This window comes from Lycium barbarum, chromosome 4 (assembly GCF_019175385.1).
Source record: "Lycium barbarum isolate Lr01 chromosome 4, ASM1917538v2, whole genome shotgun sequence".
NCBI lineage: Eukaryota > Viridiplantae > Streptophyta > Magnoliopsida > Solanales > Solanaceae > Lycium > Lycium barbarum.
In genome coordinates, this window is record NC_083340.1 from 148,626,488 (window position 1) to 148,646,345 (window position 19,858).

Here is a 19,858-nt window from a genome sequence, read left to right on the forward strand (position 1 = left end):
CATTAGTTTTGTGAAGTGTCTTTGTACTATCTACTGGACTCTTTGTAGCAGTTAATACCTTATGTACATTCTTTTGTGAATATTGGTTAACAGAAGAGTCTTTTCTCATTTGATCTTACTACGTGAGCTCTATAATTTATTTTAGAAACTTCTTGCATACTTTAAATTTTAATAAATTTGATGTTGAAATAATGGAATCCCGTTGAAGATGGAATCTGCAGTAGTGTTTCATCTACAGACGCTCGCAACCGCAGAAGGCCACACGAGCCGAAATCGAGCAGGCAGCAGTGATTCATTATGATGGAGTTATGAAACCATGGTTAGACATTGGGATCCAAAAGTACAAGCCATATTGGAAAAAAAACATGTTAGCTACGAACATCCATATATGCAACAGTGCAATATACAACCTTAGCGTTTCTTGCATAAATAGAGGAGTTCGTCCCCTGATTTTGTTGTTCAACTGGCACTGAAGATCAAGAATTCGAGCTAGAAAGAAAGAATGGTTGGTTTAGCTCGAGTTTTTCCACTTCACCATGATTGTTTTTTGCCTTATAGTGTAGGAACCACTTAAGTTCAGGTAGATTCTTTCCATATTGATCCAATATTTTTCCTTTGTAAAATTCAGCTCCTCTTGTTGTCCACCTTGAAAGCTTACATAAACTCACCTTAGAATAGCAATAATATTGGAAATGATATTTGGTAGTACCCGGATTTTATATTGCTTGAACTCCTTAGTAGAAATCCTGATTCCCCCATTGCCTACAAGAATGTTTGTTTTTAAGGTGCTTTCTCAAGCAGCAAACTAGAGCTTGAGAAAGGCAAAGATCACATGAATCAGAATTTTTTATAATCTGTCATGCTGAAGTTAAACCGGAATTTTGCTACTAAGTTGAAGAATACAGAGAAAGACACATACACACACACAGAGATATATATATATAAGAGAATGAATTAACTGAATTTCATTTGAATTCTTTAGCTTAGCAAATCAGAAGAATTGGAAGCAAAAACCAATACAAGTCATCCAGTAGGATTAATACTTAAAAAAGTAATATAATTCTGTTACAATTGCCAATTCCCTGAAACTAACACTGTGATACCTATGTTTTACTGAAGCAGCTTAACATCTTACCTCTCCTGCTTCAAGCTCTGGATGATCATCGTCACGGGTAATGGCGTGCTACGGTGAAGGAACGCCATAAACTGAAGCTCAGGATCGCAAAATGAGATTTTCGTTAATTTGACCAGATGAAGATTCCTAAGCGGAAAATCTGCGCAATCCAGGAGTTTTAGATAACCAGAGACTTGATCCTGATTTATCTTGATAGTTGAAGCCTACACGGAGATAGAGCAGAAACTTTATAAATGCTTATTTGTTTCCAAAACAGAATTTTCATAAATTAGATTAGAATGTTACAACTTACCTCAATAGAAAGTTCTTGCAAATTCGGAGCACTTCTCAGCAAGCAGACAACAACAGATATTTGATCGAAGTCCATAAAGTTTAAACTTTTGAGTTCGAGAATCTTTAGAGAGTATGGTGATCTTGATATCATAGTCGGAACTGGAGGTTCAGCTAGAAGCTGAAAGAATGATGTGTGAAAACCTTTTTTTTTTTTTTAAGAATCAGATTAAATAAAACAAGAATTCTAGGAACACTTTATGTTAGTTTTGAAGGCAAAAATAGAAAAGCTATTATAGAAATAAAAATACAAAGGCGTGCACAAGTACTAACCTGAAGACACTTTCCATCAAGACGAAGTAATTTGACATTAGGCAAGCTACCCACAAACATAACCAAATCAGAGACATGATTGCCTTCCGGACCAATTACAACTCTCTTAAGATAAACGGAAACTTCAGACAAGTTAGGAGCCTTCTCTAAGGAGATTGATTTTAACTCATCATCAGCCTCGATGAACAACCTCTTAAGATTAGTACTGCTGATATTAAAATGTTGAATGCCAGAGCAATGATGCAAGTTTAGCCTTTTAAGAACGGGGCAGCTGGAAAGAAAACTTTCAAAACAGCTGTTTGCAAAGTCAACCCCAATAAGTTGTAATCGGTAAAGATTTAGAAAGCCTTTAAACTCTAGTGGAGGCGAAAGAACAAAATTCTTGAGCTTCAAGAATGTTAACTCTGGACAAGAAAAGAAATAAGGAGGTAACTTATGACGATAGTTTAGATCATTATTGCATATTAAGGTTAATTTATTGATGCTCCTCCCAGATAAATATAGCATCCATTTGTTCACACCATGAACCACAGCTGAACTGCCATCAGGATCCTCCGTTGACTTTGAACTAGGAATGCTCACTTCAAATTTCTCTATTCGCCCAGGATGAAGCATAAGAGATTTGGTGACAATTTCATTAAATTGGTACTTGAGCTCAAATGCAGAAAATTTACCACAATTCTTCCTGGCGAGAAACTCACAAAGCTCTCGGCCAAACTTGTAATCAAACACTAGATTTGGGATGGTTAAGTAGTAAAATCTCCACTTCTTGGACAGAACACTCGTTCGTATGGCTTCACGTATAGGCATTTTCCCTAGAATGCAATCTATTACATTCCGTGGCAAGTCGCTAATTATATCTTCATCAGCAATTGATACTTGGCTTGTGTCTGATGGAGACATTCTTCCTAAGAATTAGAATCAAATACACCAGGTTAATCACCTCTCCCTTTTCCCCATGGAAAATATACAAAAGATGTCTCAATAAAAGAACATGATCAATATAATAACTACTTGCATTCTCAAGTCAGACTTAAAGGATCTTTTATGTCTCATGTCACCAAGCAGCAAATACTTATGAGTTATGCCCCCCTTTTATACTTTAGGTACTGTTAACAAGAAGTAATAAAAAGTAGAGTGGCGAGGAATTTCATACTAAAGTTTAGTGTAATATACTCTCATCAAACTCAAAACTCAACAGTCACCAAAGCAAAAAAGTCTAAGAATCTTCTCGTAGAAAAATATAATTGTAAATTATATGGCCGTAGCTAGGAATTTTACGAGGTTGTTCAAACAACGAATAATAAAAAAGAATTCAACAAATGGGTGCACCAAAAATTTTACGAGGTATTTCTGATGATCTACAGTTTCTTCTCGAATAGAAATAGGAATTAATAATCAAGCACGTCACACGTATTAGAAATAGGAAGAACATCTTGTATTATAAGTAGGCATGCAGTAGCAATTTATCAAAATTTAGATATTCAAATGTACATACACAGCCACTAATCCTCGTTTCTTGTTTAAAACTAGGGGTGCATGGCCAAAGCGCAGGGTGAAGGGAAAAGGGAAAAGGGAAAAAAGAAGCATGTTAACATTTAAAATATTTGCAGATAAAGAACTAAACGAATCTGTAGAAGTGGAACGGTGTACTCCTCAATGCTAAAGTGGTCTCTACATATATACAGAAAATAAAATCCAAATGCCAATCTTCAGAGTATTGGAAAAATAAGTAACTCTCCTATTCTGGAGGTAAGAAAACGCACAATATTCTTAACTATATTTATTTTGAATCTACAGGAAGAATACAATCTCGGCTGGTCGTAAATGATTTTCATGGTTTGTTAGATTCAAAATCATTCACCAGCTTTCTCAACACATGCTTCAATTTTTTTGCTACAGGTTACTATTATTTTTCAGTTTCATATTCATCACACATCTCTCGAACAACTTCCGTTATTTTCTCTTGTTTAAGATGGCCTGATCTTCCTCTTTCTGAAAAATTAATCATAAAGTCATTCAATGGCACACATGCTAGGTGAAAGTCTCAAATGTTTATAAAATGGATTGACCTCTAAGAGAACATTCCAGACATTCTCCGAACTTCAATACTTGCCTTTGTGGCTCCTCAAGCTTTATCTGAGCATTTGCTCCTTTATCTTCTTAATGGGAAATACTGAAACTGTCAAGTTTCTCATTTTCTTTCACAGAAATTTGGATTTAAGCATTTCACTTGACTTGTTGACTTCTTTGGATAATTGTTTGTCTATGTTAAGAATCTGGCATATAAGTTTGAAATATGTGATACGTAGAATTAATTGATCACTCTTTTAAAGTTAGAACAGTACTTCATCGAATAAGGGATGTACAAACAAACACAGACCTCTCAACTTGAATGCAAATAGACAGGAACACCCAAAGATGTTATTACATTCCAGATCTTATAAATGAGTTAGAGAAGATGTTGACAGAGGTTAGACAAAATCACAAAACAACAAGAACGAGAAAACCAAAAAGCAATACCCACAACATGAAAGAGAAACCAGCATTTAAAACTTCCTCTATCGAATTGTTTAGTCAACATGTGGTGTAATTGTTCTTTGCACTTGAAGTCCTAATAGGCTTGGAGAGTTTTTTAAAATTTTGCCGCCTTGACAACACTGATTCTCAACTCTAGTCAATGATACAGAACAAAATGTTAAATAAAAAACCAACCTTAAAATACAAAAATGAGTGAGCGAGGAGTCGGAATTGAGTAAATAGTGCCATAATAGAGTATGCACTTTTATATATAACTTCAATTAGGACGTTTGAACATGATAATCACATGAATGTAGAATTCACAACACCATGAAGAAAGACCAAAAGAACCAGATTTGGATACAACAAATATCAAAAATATACAAACGCACGGAGGCAGGGGCGGATTTACATGATGCCGAGGGCAAAAACTTATAGGGTATATATAGGCACCAGGGGTTGAACCCCTTAGCAAAAAACTAAAATTATTTTTTATGCATATATAGTACTCCGTCCCAAAAAGATTGACACTTCTAGCTTTTCGTCAAATTAGTTGATCTTTGACCATAATTTTTTCACACGTCTTTTTAAATATTTTAAATTATTAATTATGATGACTTATAATACTTTTTACGTAATTTTCAAATATATAAATTTTATTTCAAAAATTTTAAAAATTATATGTTCAAACATACGGTCAAAATTAAAAAGTTTGACTCTCAAAAAGCGAAAAGTATCAAATTTTTTTGGATGTTGAAGCCCTTGGCTTCTTCGTATTTTTGAACCCCTTGGTGAAAATACTGGCTATGCTACCGGGCTAAAAGCCCTAGCGAAGAAAAAAAATTGTCCTAATATTGTATACTTAATCATGTATTTTCTTCTTCCCGCAAAACAGGAAAATTTTAAAGACCGCACCCCAAAGTGCGTAACGTAGAGAGTCTAGTCTAATGCATGCATTAGTGTCAAAGAAAACTTAGTGCACAAACATAGCCACAACAAAAAAAAAAAGGAAAAAAAGAGAGAATAAAATCTAACCTAGGTAATGGTGACTGTAGCAGCAACCGAGAGAAAGAATCAGTTAGGGTTTTCTTTTCTATTTTGACTAGTTAGTAAGATTTGCTTATTAGGTGGTTTTAAATTAAATTAAATAATCTTTTCAGATTTGTTTAATAAAAGGAGAAAGCAAATCAAAACCTAGTGGGAATGGGTATTGTCTTTTGTTCAATTGGCAAGCAAGAACCCCGGCTTGAGTTACATGACATCCTACGTGGCATCTCGCGTATGTTTAGGGGACCGACTTGGTTATTTAAACAAAGTTGAGGTGTAATGAAAAGAAGAGTGAAGCGAGCGAATTGAAGGTATTCTGTTTCCCATCTCTTCAAATCTTGAATTTTCCCCAACACACCCGATCTCGTTTGACCGGATCCGACACAGATCCCATACCCTTACCTGTGTCAGTGTCGTGTCGACACGGGCACGGTACCCAAACTGCCGAGTCCGAGTAACTTAGGTTTCTTGTACTTCGATTATGGTTATTATTTTGTTGTAGTTACTGCTCAGAATGTTTTGTCATGCTTTCTATAGTATTTTGCCATGGCTTCTTCACTTCCATTATTTCTTTTTCCGAACTGCTATGAACTGTTTTTCCTTGAGCCCTAAGGTCTATCGGGAATAACCTCTCTAACTTGAAGGTTTGCGTACACTCTATCCTCCCTAGACCCCCACTTTGTGGGATTACACTGGGTATGTTAAAGTAAACTAGTAGTTTCATCACTTGCATCAAGAAGATGCAAAAATTACAAGGATATGGATACAGAGTTGAGATTACAAAAAAGCTGATAAGTCAGTTCTAGAGGCAAAAAAACTAGGTTATTACTAAGGAACTGACAAAATCCAAAAGATGGTCTATGCTAGTTTCAGGGATAAGCCTAAGCCAGCAAAACAAATATGCACCAAAAGTATGCTTCGCTGGTATTGCTGATTTAGATGAAATTTCATCTTATTCTTCCATTTTTCTTCGTAAAAATTACGGTTACTTCTTTGTCTCTGTTATATGACTTCAGTTTCGTGTCCTTTCTTTCTTCAATTGAGTGATGCTGTAAGTTTTTTTTTGCGAATTTTGCTTCATTTGGAATTTTAAGGGAAAAGCTGCATTCTTTATTTCACTTTAGTCGATCAAACTATGCGAATGCTTAGTTCATGGGTTTCCCAAAGGTAGTAATCATCCTTTAATTTACTCTCTGTGTGTTCGCCTATCCGGGTTCATGGCTTTTCTCTTTACTCTCTTTTCATTTGAGGTAGGTGTTTGAATTCATTATAATTTGAGATTACACCATTATGGATCTCTATTTTAAGAGAGTTTCTTCAAATCGTGCATGTTTGAGTCTACTTGGTTATCTCTAAATTTGCCATAATTTAAGCATGGATCACTCTAAATCAGTTTGGAAGTTCAATTGAATTTAGGGGAGTAGTGATTTTCCAAGGAAATAAATTAGTCTTCACGTTATGGTAGAAAGTTGCTGCATTCAGTCACCCATTTTTATCTAATGCAGCAGATAAGTCTTATCAGTGTCTTATTATTCATGAATTAATGTTGCTATACACTTTTTGCCTCCAAAAATATAAGGGAATTCAAGTTAAAGTAATCCCAGGTCTTGTATGTAGGTGACTCGCACAAACAAATCTCATGTGCCATAAAATGCAGACTATGATTTTCCCTTTTCTTCAAATGTCATTCACTTGGCTGGCATGTTAACTTGATGTTTGTGGAAATATGCTTTAATTACTGATAGAATTACTATTTTGAAGGAGCATTTGGACAATGTTTGCTTCAGTGTTAATTATGGAACACCAAAACAAGGCTCTCTACACTACTAATTGATTCATGTCTTTTTTGAAGTACAATCTGTCAGTCTAAGAAATTCTTTTTTTGGAAACTGAAAAAAAAAATCTTTGACTTTAGATGCCAAAAAAAAAAAAAAAGCAAAATCTTAGCTTCAAGTGAAGAAGAAATCACTAAATCTGTTAAAAGAGCCTCTATATTCTCCTAAAGTTCTTAGATTTCTGATGTTAATCTTTGACTTTAGATGCCAAGAATTTTGTATCTTAGTCTCAGTTGAAGAGGACAGTGATTGCTTAGTTTCACCTTTTCTCCTTCTCTATGTTTCTTTTTCTCTGGGAGTCTTTCAAATTCTAACACTTCTAAGAATGAATTCTTCTGGAATTAAATTCACTTATAAGAATTGTTGTTCCGTTCAACTTATAGGTTTTCTTAGGAAGCCATGTTAGAGTGTAATCCTTGTTAAGCTTCAAGTTGGTTAATGTCGTTTTACTTTGCAAGGGATCTGCAGGACTGAGGACACCTCTTCGCCTGTAATCTGATGAGAAAAATATGTTTAGAGGCCTTCCATTCTTTACCTTGTTTTTGGTGATATACATTAGCTACGTGTAAGAAAATATAGCAATTCTTGATGGTCATTCTAATTGAAGTGGATAACTAGAACATTTGAACAATGAGGATTCCCTTTGCTAGTGAAATAACTTTTTATATATTCTTGGTTGTTCAGGGGAAGGGGGAGCTGTGAGGAGGATGTGGAGCAATGCTTTTTCAGTTTCTCTAAATGTGCTTCTATGACAAGAAATTCCATATGAGGGAAATTAATCTATCATTTGTAAATCCAGTGACTCGGTAGCATTCGAGAGTGTTGCAAATAGCAAATAAATGAGAAAGATCCTGAATTCCTTCCTCTTTCTCATTTTTCTTTTCTGTATTGTTTCTTCGCATCTTGTGCTAAAACACATCAATTTAACTGATTCTGCTGCTTTCTTCACGCCTGATTCGAAGTTCCTTTCAATGGGGATCCTATTAATTGGTGGAGTTTATAGAGTATGTTAGTTTTTATTCGCATATGTAGCTAAGTGCTCATGATGCTTTGATTTAGCATTATCTCTTTCTGTTGTGAACTTGACTGGGTACATTTTTAGAGCCGCTGAAACTGATGAAGTTTTCTACTTTTGCTTTAATTTTCAGAATTGCAGAATTTTTCTTGCAATTTCTTCTTAGTTCTCGCAAGAGTCAAAAGAGCATCAGCGGCCTTTTATTTCTTTTTACTCTCCGTGGTTGCTCAATCAGGGAAGTTTTATATCCAGTACTGGTCTTGGTCCTTCATTCACTTGGCAATGTCTCTGCGTAGACCTCCACTTCCTCGGCTTCTGCTTAACAATGTGTCTTGCATGAGAAATGCTCAACAAATTTTGCGGCACGTAAATGTTTCCCTCCATGATGGTGGTGCCCTTGTACTAACAGGCACTAATGGCTCTGGTAAATCTACATTCTTGCGCATGTTAGCTGGTTTCTCGAAACCATCAGCTGGTGAGATACTCTGGAATGGTCACGACATCACTGATTCAGGTGTTTTTCAACAGTACAAACTTCAGCTCAACTGGCTTTCTCTGAAGGACGCTATCAAAGAGAAGTTCACGGTCCTTGACAATGTTCAATGGTTCGAAGTTCTTGAAGGCAAGCAAGGTAGGTCTCTGCCAGCTTTGGAGCTTATGGGGCTTGGAAGATTAGTACACGATAAAGCACGGATGCTCTCTATGGGTCAAAGGAAAAGGGTACAGCTGGCCAGATTGTTGGCAATTGATCGTCCTATTTGGTTGCTTGATGAACCTTCAGTGGCATTGGATGACGAAGGTGTGAAATTGCTAGAGTATATTATCGCTGAGCACAGAAAAAAGGGCGGTATCGTCATTGTCGCCACCCATTTGCCAATCGAGATTGAGGATGCAATGTTTTTAAGACTGCCACCACGGTTCCCAAGAAGGATGACATTGGTAGACATGCTCGATCGAGGTGGCCTCGACTGATCTTTCAGAAGATAAGAGTCCATATCTAAAGAAAACTGTGCAATAAATTCAAAAGCGTGTGTATGTGCCAAGTTTTCTTGTAGTGGCATCAAAGTTTGCACTTTTCTTTCATTCTTGATGGTTGCAAGAATTTCTCTAGGACGTATATATTTAAATGTTTAGGATTAGCTTCAATATCTTTACTTTGTTAGTTCCTCCTCAATTTACATTTCAATTTGCACATGCCCTCCGGCTTTGGTCTAATGGTAAGAGCCGCAACACGGGATGTGTGGATTAGACGTATATCACGAGTTTGAACTTGTCCGAGACAAAAGCTTGATATTTAAGCGGCAAAGGACAGAGGGGTGATTCATTATCCGTCCAGTTTCTAACCGTGCGCCGGCTGGCACTCGGGCATTTCTTGGGTTATCAAAAAGATGTGTAGATAGCACCTTGCATCAGATTATCAGATGTAGTGCTCTCATATACAACATGTCAAATAGCTTAATTGTTTGTATGCTAGTTGAAGCAGAGAATTAGTAGAAGATGCACAGTTAGATATCTTATAATTATCTTGACTTATACTATGTTGTTTCATTATTAAGGATAGTCTTACCGGCACATGCACTCAAGATTAGCTTGAAGACACTCAAGATTAGCTTGAAGACGTAAGTATGTTATCTTTTGGGCTTGTGCCCCTATGGCTTATAGTAGCTTGGCCTTATGTTGCCTTTCGAGATACAGAAAACGTGAGTTACAGTTGGTTCGCTCGGTTCCCTTAGGATGCCGAGTGCCAGTCACGCCTTACAAAGGTTAGGGTGTGACATTTTACTTGAGAACTTTGACAAATTTCTAGCGTTCTTAATTGTTTCACCATTTAATACCCATGTGTTATATTAAATTCGTGTTGTTACTCCATATTTGAGAATTGGGGGTAATATGTTTGTTAAAATAGTCAGAATGTAACATATTTCGACATGAAGGGACTAAAAGCATACATATTAATTAATTTAAGGTTAAATATATTGAGTCATATATCTTAAGGACCAAATATAAATTCTATCAATAACTGGGGGACCAATTAATTTACAAAACAAATGGTTTACCGCGCAAGTCAGTTTATTAAAGTGAGATGAAGGAGGAGGAGCATCTTCATCACATTAACAAGAATAAGCTCTGTGAAGTGAAATATATAGCCTAACATAAAATATTACGCCACGTAGTCAAAATATAATATATATATATATATCTTTTTTGTCCCAATATATGTGGCACAATTAGAATTTCAACATTCAAATTTCTAAGTTTTGACTGTGAATTTGGACATAGAAACTTTAAGTTTTTTGAAATAAAATTTATATATATGGAAACTACGTGAAAAATACTACAAATCACAATAATAAACAACTTAAAATATTTAAAAGACAGACGAAACAAACAGGAAAAAATGATTGACTCCCGAAATCCGAAAGGTGTCACATAATAGAATATTACTCCCTCCGTTCACCTTTACTTGTCCAATATTCCAAAAAAATAGATTTTCACTTTTACTTGTTACTTTTAGCATATCAAGATAAGACAAATAATTTTTTTCTGTTTTACCCATAGTATTAATTACTCACTTCAAATCATTTTTCAAATTCAATAAAAATATTCACCAATTAATATAGGTACATTGATAAATTATGCACTTCATTTATTATTTATTAAACAACGTGAAAAGTCCAAAGTGGACAAGTAAAAGTGAACGGAGGAAGTACACAACACCACTATAGGTAAGGGGGGGGGGGGGGTATACATAATGTATCAACCTTTTATAAAAGTTTATAAAAGGTGTTTATACACAAATATGGGCTAAACCTAGTAACAAACTCAAATTGTTGGCTACATAGCGTAAATATCTTCTCGGCATAATTTTACCTTTTTATTTATGTAAAAAAATAACATCTTTCTTTTTATATCTATATATGCTTAGGAGGAGGAGGATGCTGCCATTGTCAAGGCTCCTCAATCGCCGTCGTCGTTGTCATCGTCATCCAAACCTGGGGTATTTTAGGCAAAGGGAAAAAATTAAAGACCACCCCCCCCCCCCCAACGAAGGGCAATCGTACAAATTGCTCAACTTAGAGCCGTTTGAATGGGCTTATCACTTTTGACATAAGTTAAAAATTCTAACTTATGACTTTTAGCTTATTTTTGTCATTTTGATTTAAAAATAAGTGCTTAAAAACATTTTTTATTTTACGCAAACGCTAAAAGAGTGCTTAAAAGCTATTTTAGCTTAAAAACACCTAAAATAAGCCAATCCAAACAGGCTCTTAACCACGCTCTATCACAATTCATGATTGTTATCAATAAATTCAACAAGCAAGTACTTATACCAGCCCAAAGTACTTGTGATAGAGCTGATTGTGCTTCTTCTCTTCTAATCCGTTGATCTTTTGATCAACAATTAGATAAGGACATAATATATAGATAGACACTTTAATTTTGCCTCAATTGGCAAGTAAATATGACAACTTTGATAATGCAAATTTAGACACCTCAACTTAATTTACGTTGATCTCGTAAATATAATTTAATTTAAAAAGAAAAGACAATACCCGTTCCCAATCGGTTTTGACTTGCTTTCTCCTTTTAATAGACAAATCTGAAAAGGTTATTTAATTTAATTTAATACTATCTATTAAGCAAATCCTACAAATTTGTCAAATAGCAAAGAAAAACCTAATTGACTCTCTCTGTCACTGCTACCATCCATTGCTTAGGTTAGATTTTATGCTCTCTTTCTCTCTCTCTCTTTTTGCTTCTTCTTTTTTTGCTATGTTTGTGCACTGAGTTTTCTTTTTGCCACTAATGCATGCATTAGGCTAAACTGTCTATGTCACGTTCGTTGGGGTGCTGCTGCCCTTTTGAGAAGAAGAAAATACCGGATTAAGTAGACAATCTGAGGACAATTGTTTTTCTTCGTTAGGACTTTTAGCCCAGTGACGGATCCAGGATTGTTCAAAAATATAAAGAAGTGAATACACGAAGTAGCAAAGGGCATAAAAAAGTAATTTTAACCTTTTATATACATTGTAATTTTTTGCCCCGAGTGATTGAGGGCATTTCACTCAACCCAGAAGGGAAGGGCTTGTTTGCAAAGGTGAATCTAGGATTTTTGGACCACAAAAAAAAAATATGTATTAAGTGGTGGTTGATTCCTAGACCTCTAGGTAAATAATTCAACCTTCAACCAAGTACGTCATTTAACTTTTTTGTAGCATGTGTTCATACAGATAGTATTATACTAATTTTAGAAAATATATACATAAAATACCTAATTTTACGGGGAAACTATGTGTTCACATGCCCCATTTTTGGCACCTGAAATCGCCCCTGCTTGTTTGCTACTAGCAATAGCTTGCAACGGTCTTTGACACATCTATTAGCTCAATAGGCCTAAGGTTGGTCTCTTTCCTCTCGTACCACAGTACCACACCTTCCTGCTAATGCGGGATGCTTTGTGCGGTTTTTTTTTTTTTTTTTAAATATTTGTTGTTAGAGTTTTTAGAATGGAAGCTTTGCTCAATATTTTTAGATCTCTGAAACAATTTGCAACTACATTAAGGTAGCTGATGCTCACATTCTCTATAGGAACTTGATATTTTCACTGCCCAAAGTAGAACATAATTCCTAAAAATACTTAAAATTAGAAGAGAGGGTTTCAACATGGCTGCTTAGGTGTCAATAAAAAATCAATTGAGGGAAATTATGACATTTCATGTACAAGGATCTAGGTTTCATCCACATTCCACTGCTTTCTTACTTGCTCTGTTCAATTATTTTCTCTTCTTTGGGTCCTGCAGAGGTTAGTGTTATCTCTTTGCTCTTCACTTTTGTGCTCTTTATTTTCATTGATTATTGATTTGGATATTATTGCTTGCTTTTAGCCTTTGTTTGTTCTGTGTTTTGTCTTTCGGTTCGCTCAAGAATCCCAGTACTTCAATACCATGTCATAAAGTAACATTGATAGCTAGACATGTAATTCAAATCTGGTTCTTTTGGTCTTTCTTCATGGTGTTGTGAATTCTACATTCATGCGATTATCTGTTCAAACGTCTTAATTGCAGTTATATACATAAGTGCACATCACTTCAACAACAACAACAACATACCCAGTATAATCCCACAAGGTGAAGTCTGGGGAGGGTATAGAGTACACAGACCTTACCCTTACCTTGATATGTAGAGAGACTGTTTTTGATAGACCCTCGTCTCAAGAGAAGATGCCAAGACAACAATAATAATAGACAGTAGTAGTAGCAACATATAATAAGATAAATGAAGTTAAAGAAGGAAAAAGTGCACATCACTTATTTGATAAAATATTGTTCCAACTTTAAAACAGTGATGAATTGATGATTTGATTCTACGTCTAAGTTACTCGGACTCTTTACTTTCGGTGCCGCACCCGTGTCGACACGATGTGGGTGTGGAATCCGTACCCAATCTGGTCAACCGATTTTCGGTACTTTGACCAGCATCGACGACAACAATAACATACCTAGTGTAGTCCCACAAGTGGGGTCTAGGGAGGGTAAGATGTTGGGGTCTGGCGAGGGTAAGATATATTCAAACCTTACCTCTACCTTTATGGGATAGAGAGGCTGTTTCCGATAGACCCTCGGCTAAAAAACGTAGTCAAATGCAGAAATGTAAGAGAAGTAAGATAACAGAATATGAAGATACTTTGACCAACATCGACAGAAAAATCCCGAACAGATTCAATATATTTATGTCATCAGAACAAAAGCTAAGGTGAAATTGAAGAAAATGAAATACCGTGTAGGTAGAAATTTCTATGTCACTCCTTTTCCCTTTATCTCCTTTCGAGATTCTCCTCAAGTTTTCCACGTAACATCTCATAGTTTAGGTTTTATAACTCTATTTTTAGATATTTGAATTATTTTTAGCTGAATCCCCGCACCCCATATCCATATTTGGATTCGTATCCTCAACTCTTAAATTTTAGATCATGAAGGATCCGACCTCTAGATCTGCACCCAGGTCGGGCACTCGCACCCGAGTCCGAGCAACTTAGTTCTACGTATAACATATTTTAAACTTATATGACACAGCGTTGTGAAAGGCGAGCGCCTTGTCGCCAAAGGCGAGAGGCGTGGAGAGGCGAAGCACTGCCGCCTTTTACGTGAGAGGCGATGGCACCTTCAAAAGGCGAGCCAAAGGCGCTAAGGCGAGGCAAGACGGAAGGGGTGGCCTTTTTAAAAAAAAATGAAATTGAAGGAAACTTAAATGATATTACTATATTATATAAGAGCAAATGTGAGGACTTTTGTAGTCCTCACATAATTTCCCAATTTTTTAAAAACTTTTTAATTAATTACTTTTATGTCCTAATCTTATTTATTTAAGTTAATTTTTTTGTTTTTTATTTTTAAAGTATATTTTTCAAAAGTTATCGAATCTGGGGACTTTTGTAGTCCTCATAATAATTTTCAAATTTTTGTAATTTTTTTTAATTAATTACTTTTAGGTCCTAATCTTATTTATTTAAGTCAATTTTTTTGTTTTTTATTTTTAAAGTCTACTTTTCAAAAGCTATCGAACCTCCTACCTCATTTTTCACGTTCTTTGATTTTCTGATTGGTGCTCGATATCCGCATTTGAGTCCAATTAATTCAGATAATTCGCACTGTATCGCGCCTATTCGGGGGGAGCGCTTCCTTCAAAGATTTTTTTCCATATCCATGTTCGAACCCCTAATCCCTAATTAAGAAAGGAGCAGCTCCATCCGCTGCATAAGTTAAATTATGTATTTGTCTTAAAAGTTTATTAACTATATATAGATTATTTATTTAGAACTAAATAACTTCAAAAAATTAGGATACATAAGTTATAATGTCAAATTCTCGCTCCAAATTTGATTTGAATTAAATAATTTCATCAAAATGGAAGTTAAAATATTAAAGGAGTGGAATGAAAATTTTGCTTTCATATAACTACCCACTTGTGGGACTACAATGGGTATATGGTTGTTGTTATTGTACACTTGTACTAACACAAATTATATTTCTTTAATTAAAATATCTATTTTTATATCTTGAATTTGGGCCCGGATTTAGCACGAGCCTCACATAACTAGTATATATATATATATATATATATATCTTATAACAGCGCAGCCAGGGTTTTATGTACGCATACTCCTCTCTTCTCCTTCAGGTACGCATACTGCTCTCTTTCTCCTTCTTCTTCTCTCTTCCTCCTCTGTTTTCGACTTTTGCTTCTTCTTCAGTTCTTCTTCTTCTTTTTTTATCCCCTGTTTCCGGTGACTACTCCTCTGTTTTTTTTTTTCTCTCTTCTGCAGTGAGGCAGTGACTGTTTTGCTCCTCTTTTTTCTGTTCAATAATTGTAAACTTTTGTTATAAATAGTAGGTTATGAATTAGTATTGCACTATTTCTTGAATTTTAGTATTGCTCATCACTTATGAATTATTGAGTCATTCAAGTTCTAGACTTTTAGTATCTACTATCTACTTTTAATTTTTGAATTGAAATATTTGTTAATATGTTATTGCTATTGAGATTTTGATTATTTATCTATACAATTAAATATTTTAATTTTTTGGTATTTATTGGCGCCGCACTTCAAAAAGGTGAGCGCCTCGCCTTAAGGTTACACTAAACTTTAGTATGAAATTCCTCGGCACTTTACTTTTTAATTACTACAAGTTAACAGTATCTAAAGTATAAAAGGGGGTCATAACTCGTAAGTATTTGCTGCTTGGTGACATGATCAGAAACCTAAAAATTCCCTCTTATTTTTTCCTCTTCCTTTTTGCCCCTTTTCTTTTCTCGTTTGAGACAAAAAAGATCCTTTAGGTCTGACAAGAGAATGCATGTTAGTTATTATATTGATCATGCTGTTTTATTGAGACATCTTTTTTATATTTTCCATAGGGAAAAAGTAGAGCTGATTAACCTGGTGTATTTGATTCTAATTCTTAGGAAGAATGTCTCCATCAGACACAAGCCAAGTATCAATTGCTGATGAAGATATAATTAGTGATTTGCCACGGAATGTAATAGATTGCATTCTTGGGAAACTGCCCATACGTGAAGCTATACGAACGAGTGTTCTGTCCAAGAAGTGGAGATTTTACTACTTAACCATCCCACATTTAGTGTTTGATTACAAGTTCGGCCGAGAGCTTTGTGACTTTCTCGCAAAGAAGAATTGTGGTAAAGTTTCCGAATCTGAGCTCAAGTACCAATATAATGAAATTGTCACCAAATCTCTTATGCTTCATCCTGGCCGAATAGAGAAATTTGAAGTGAGCATTCCTAATTCAAAGTCAAGGGAGGTTCCTGATGGCGGTTCAGTTGTGGTTCATGGTGTGGACAAATGGATACAATATTTATCTGAGAGGAGCATCAAGAAATTAACCTTAATATGCAATAATGATTTAAAATATCGTCATAAGTTACCTCCTTATTTCTTTTCTTGTCTAGAGTTGACATTCTTGAAGCTCCAGAATTTTGTTCTCTCGCCTCCAATAGAGTTTAAACGCTTTCTAAATCTCTACCAATTACAACTTATTGGGGTTGACTTTGCAAACAGCTGTTTTGAAAGTTTTCTTTGCAGCTGCCCCGTTCTTAAAAGGCTAAGCTTGCATCGTTGCTCTGGTATTCATCATTTTAATATCAGAGGTACTAATCTTAAAAGTTTGTTCATCGAGGCTGATGATAAGTTAAAATCAATCTCCTTAGAGAAGGCTCCTAACTTGTCTGAAGTTTCTGTTTATCTGAAGAGAGTTGTAATAGGTCTGGAAGGCAATTATGTCTCTCATTTGGTTATGTTTGTGGGTAGCTTGCCTAATGTCAAATTACTTCGTCTTGATGGAAAGTGTCTTCAGGTTAGTACTTGTGCACGCCTTTGTATTTTTATTTCTATAATAGAGTTTCTATTTTTGCCTTCAAAACTAACATAAAGTGTTCCTAGAATTCTTGTTTTATTTAATCTGATTTATAAATAAAGTTTTCACACATCATTCTTTCAGCTCCTAGCTGAACCTCCAGTTCCGACTATGATATCAAGATCTCCATACTCTCTAAAGATACTTGAACTCAAAAGTTTAAACTTTATGGACTTCGATCAAATATCTGTTGTTGTCTGCTTGCTGAGAAGTGCTCCGAATTTGCATGAACTTTATATTGAGGTAAGTTGTAACATTCTGATCTAATTATGACAATTCTGTTTTGGAAACGAATAACCATTTATTAAGTTTCTGCTCCATCTCCGTGTAGGCTTCAACTCTCAAGATAAATCAGGAACAAGTCTCTGGTTATCTCAAACTCCTGGATTGCGCAGATTTTCCGCTTAGGAATCTTCATCTGGCCAAATTAACGAAAATCTCGTTTTTCGATCCTGAGCTTCAGTTTATGGTGTTCCTTCACCGTAGCACGCCATCACCCTTGACAATGATCATCCAGAGCTTGAAGCAGGAGAGCTAAAAAGTTGAGCTGCCTCAGTAAACATAAGTATCATAGTGTTAGTTTCAGGGAATTAACAATTGTAACAGAATTATTTAACTTTTTAAAGTATTAATCCTGCTGCATGACTTGTATTGGTTTTTGCTTCCAATTCTTCTGGTTTGCTAAGTTAAAGATTCAAATGAAATTCGGTAATTCATTCTCTTTTATACTACATATATATTCTTCAACTTATTCGTAAAAATTCTTATTCAACTTTAGCATGACAGATTATTAAAAAAAATTGATTCATGCCATCTTTGCCTTTCTCAAGCTCTAACCTGCTGCTTGAGAAAGCACCTTAGAAACTTTCCTGTAGATGGGAACTTACCTGGATTCTCGAGTTTTGTTTGATATCTTAAAACCTTACATTAAAATGAAGAAAAAGGGTTCACAGAAATGAAGCGAAGTTGTAGGATTTAGCGTTACTGCTCCTTTGTTTTAGACCGTTTTTTCATCACTTTTTCGCTTTCGTTATTTTCAGATTCATACTGGTATAGTGGTCGTGCTCTCAAAGAACCGGCTCAGCTATATATTTTGTACATGCCCAAACTGTTTTATTAAACCCCTATTGCGCATTAATTTTGTGCGCAACAGGAACTTTTGTAACTTTTTTTTTTTTTGCCATTATTTTTTTTCAAAATCCCACTTTTAGGGTCATTTAATCCAACTATTACTGATTGTGACTTGTAACTTACAAGTGAACTTTCCAGAAAACATTTTGAAGAAATTATTTTAAGACAATTAAGTAGTTCGTTGTTTTTGATAAAAAAAAATAATAATGAAGTTTTGACCTCACTAATCTACTCTATTTGTTTCATTTTATGCGATATTATACTATTTGAAGAATTAAATTAGTTTTCTTACACCATAATTTTTACAATATCTTTTAATATTTTGAATTTATGAATTATTGTGACTCATAATATGTAGAAGCTTCTAAATATAAAATTTTATTTTAAAATTACTTAGAGATGCTATGTTCAAATTCACACTAAAATTATTTAATTTGACTCTCATACTCCAAACAGTGTCATTTTATGTAGTTTTTAAGTACGCAAAATTTATTTAAAAAACTTAAAGATTCTATGTTTATCTTTACACTGAAATTAGTTAGTTTGATCCTAATACTTTGAATAGTATGGTTGAACAAAGGAGTACTATAAAAGAGGAGTTCCAAACAGATACTTCAAACTCAGAGGCAGATCTAGCCTTAAATCATTATGTTTACATGAACTAAATATTTTTTTATCTGAATTAAAAGTGGAGCCTGAATTTAAACTTTATGAATTCTAAATTCTAAAATAGCTACACTAGGTGTTAGTAATTGAGTTCTTGATTTAGTTTTTGTACTTACATAGCAAATTTCTTACTATAAATACAATATTTGATCTAATGGTACTAGATTTACACTACAGAAATAAATGTGAGAAATTTATGCTATAAAACATGATTTTCCACTTTATTACCACCGAACCATATCATTGGAGAAACGTATGGTGCAAAACGGGTTCTCATTGACACGCTGGAAAACTTCATAATTTTTTCATGTGAAAACCGTATTATTTAGGTTTTTTTCACCAACATTTAGTGGAAAATAGTCACTGAATATTTTTCAGTGAAAAAATAGATTTTTTTTAATAGTGTTAGGTGAACCCGTATGTTACCTTCTATCTCCGCTCCTGATCCAAACCATGTATACATATTTAAAAATATTGTAAACTTAATTATTAAGAGTCTGTTTGGATGGGCTTAAAAAAAAACAGCTTATAAGCTGAAAACAACATAAGTTGGGGTTGCTCAATTTATTAATTGGGAATTTTACATAAATGACTACACTTTGGGGGTTTAAAATTTGTCATAGCTACAGTTTCAATATTTACATTGCGTAGCTACAATTTCCCCGCTGTATTCAAAAAATGGCTCGCTGTATTCATAAAACGGCCTAGCTGTATTCATGAATACAGCGAATAAAAAAAATTCAAAAATTCTTTTCACTGTATTAAGTCATATGTATTCAACTCAGTTGTATTCATGTCAAATGTATTCATCTATAACTACTTTTACATTGTATTCACTTTATTGTATTTAAAAATCAGTGGTATTCAAACAATATAAATACAAAAAATATTGTATTCAACTTGTTGCATACAATTTTTTTTTAAGTGAAGGCAGCGAGTAATACACTAAAAATTGAATACATAAAAACATAGA

The 19,858-nt window shown here is 34.6% G+C and overlaps 4 protein-coding genes across 10 annotated transcripts in view; 3 read left to right on the forward strand and 1 right to left on the reverse strand.

Annotated features, from left to right (window-relative positions):
- LOC132637020 (probable galacturonosyltransferase 6) overlaps positions 1-622 on the forward strand; it is a 31,912-nt gene extending 31,290 nt beyond the window's left edge. The window contains exon 11 of the transcript XR_009581520.1: positions 581-622. The gene's annotated coding sequence lies outside the window, so the exon portion shown is untranslated. The remainder of the gene's footprint in view (positions 1-580) is intronic.
- A 288-nt stretch (positions 623-910) lies between these two features.
- On the reverse strand, positions 911-5,379 carry LOC132637021 (F-box/FBD/LRR-repeat protein At1g13570-like). 2 transcript variants are annotated; one of them, XM_060354159.1, is made up of 4 exons: positions 5,294-5,379; positions 1,739-2,646; positions 1,428-1,586; positions 911-1,338 (listed from the first exon to the last, which is right to left on the reverse strand). In XM_060354159.1, the coding sequence occupies exons 2-4, from the start codon at positions 2,639-2,641 to the stop codon at positions 1,132-1,134; spliced, it is 1,269 nt and encodes a 422-aa protein (XP_060210142.1). In that variant the 5' UTR covers positions 2,642-2,646; positions 5,294-5,379; the 3' UTR covers positions 911-1,131. The 2 variants fall into 2 exon arrangements, with proteins under 2 accessions (XP_060210142.1, XP_060210141.1); XM_060354158.1 differs by lacking the exon at positions 5,294-5,379 and having other exon boundaries at positions 1,739-3,305.
- Positions 5,269-9,688, forward strand: LOC132637022 (ABC transporter I family member 1). Of its 4 annotated transcripts, XM_060354163.1 has the most exons (3): positions 5,269-5,616; positions 7,825-8,144; positions 8,289-9,688. In XM_060354163.1, exon 3 carries the CDS (start codon positions 8,438-8,440, stop codon positions 9,125-9,127), a length of 690 nt encoding a protein of 229 aa, XP_060210146.1. In that variant the 5' UTR covers positions 5,269-5,616; positions 7,825-8,144; positions 8,289-8,437; the 3' UTR covers positions 9,128-9,688. The 4 variants fall into 4 exon arrangements, with proteins under 4 accessions (XP_060210146.1, XP_060210145.1, XP_060210144.1 ...); XM_060354162.1 differs by having other exon boundaries at positions 7,825-9,688; XM_060354161.1 differs by lacking the exon at positions 7,825-8,144.
- Positions 9,689-11,752: 2,064 nt separating this feature from the next.
- LOC132637023 (F-box/FBD/LRR-repeat protein At1g13570-like) lies at positions 11,753-17,835 on the forward strand. Of its 3 annotated transcripts, none has more exons than XM_060354167.1 (4): positions 11,753-11,874; positions 16,121-17,028; positions 17,173-17,331; positions 17,420-17,835. In XM_060354167.1, the coding sequence occupies exons 2-4, from the start codon at positions 16,126-16,128 to the stop codon at positions 17,624-17,626; spliced, it is 1,269 nt and encodes a 422-aa protein (XP_060210150.1). In that variant the 5' UTR covers positions 11,753-11,874; positions 16,121-16,125; the 3' UTR covers positions 17,627-17,835. The 3 variants fall into 3 exon arrangements, with proteins under 3 accessions (XP_060210150.1, XP_060210147.1, XP_060210148.1); XM_060354164.1 differs by lacking the exon at positions 11,753-11,874 and adding an exon at positions 11,904-12,959; XM_060354165.1 differs by lacking the exon at positions 11,753-11,874 and adding an exon at positions 12,979-15,334.
- Positions 17,836-19,858: the final 2,023 nt, after the last annotated feature.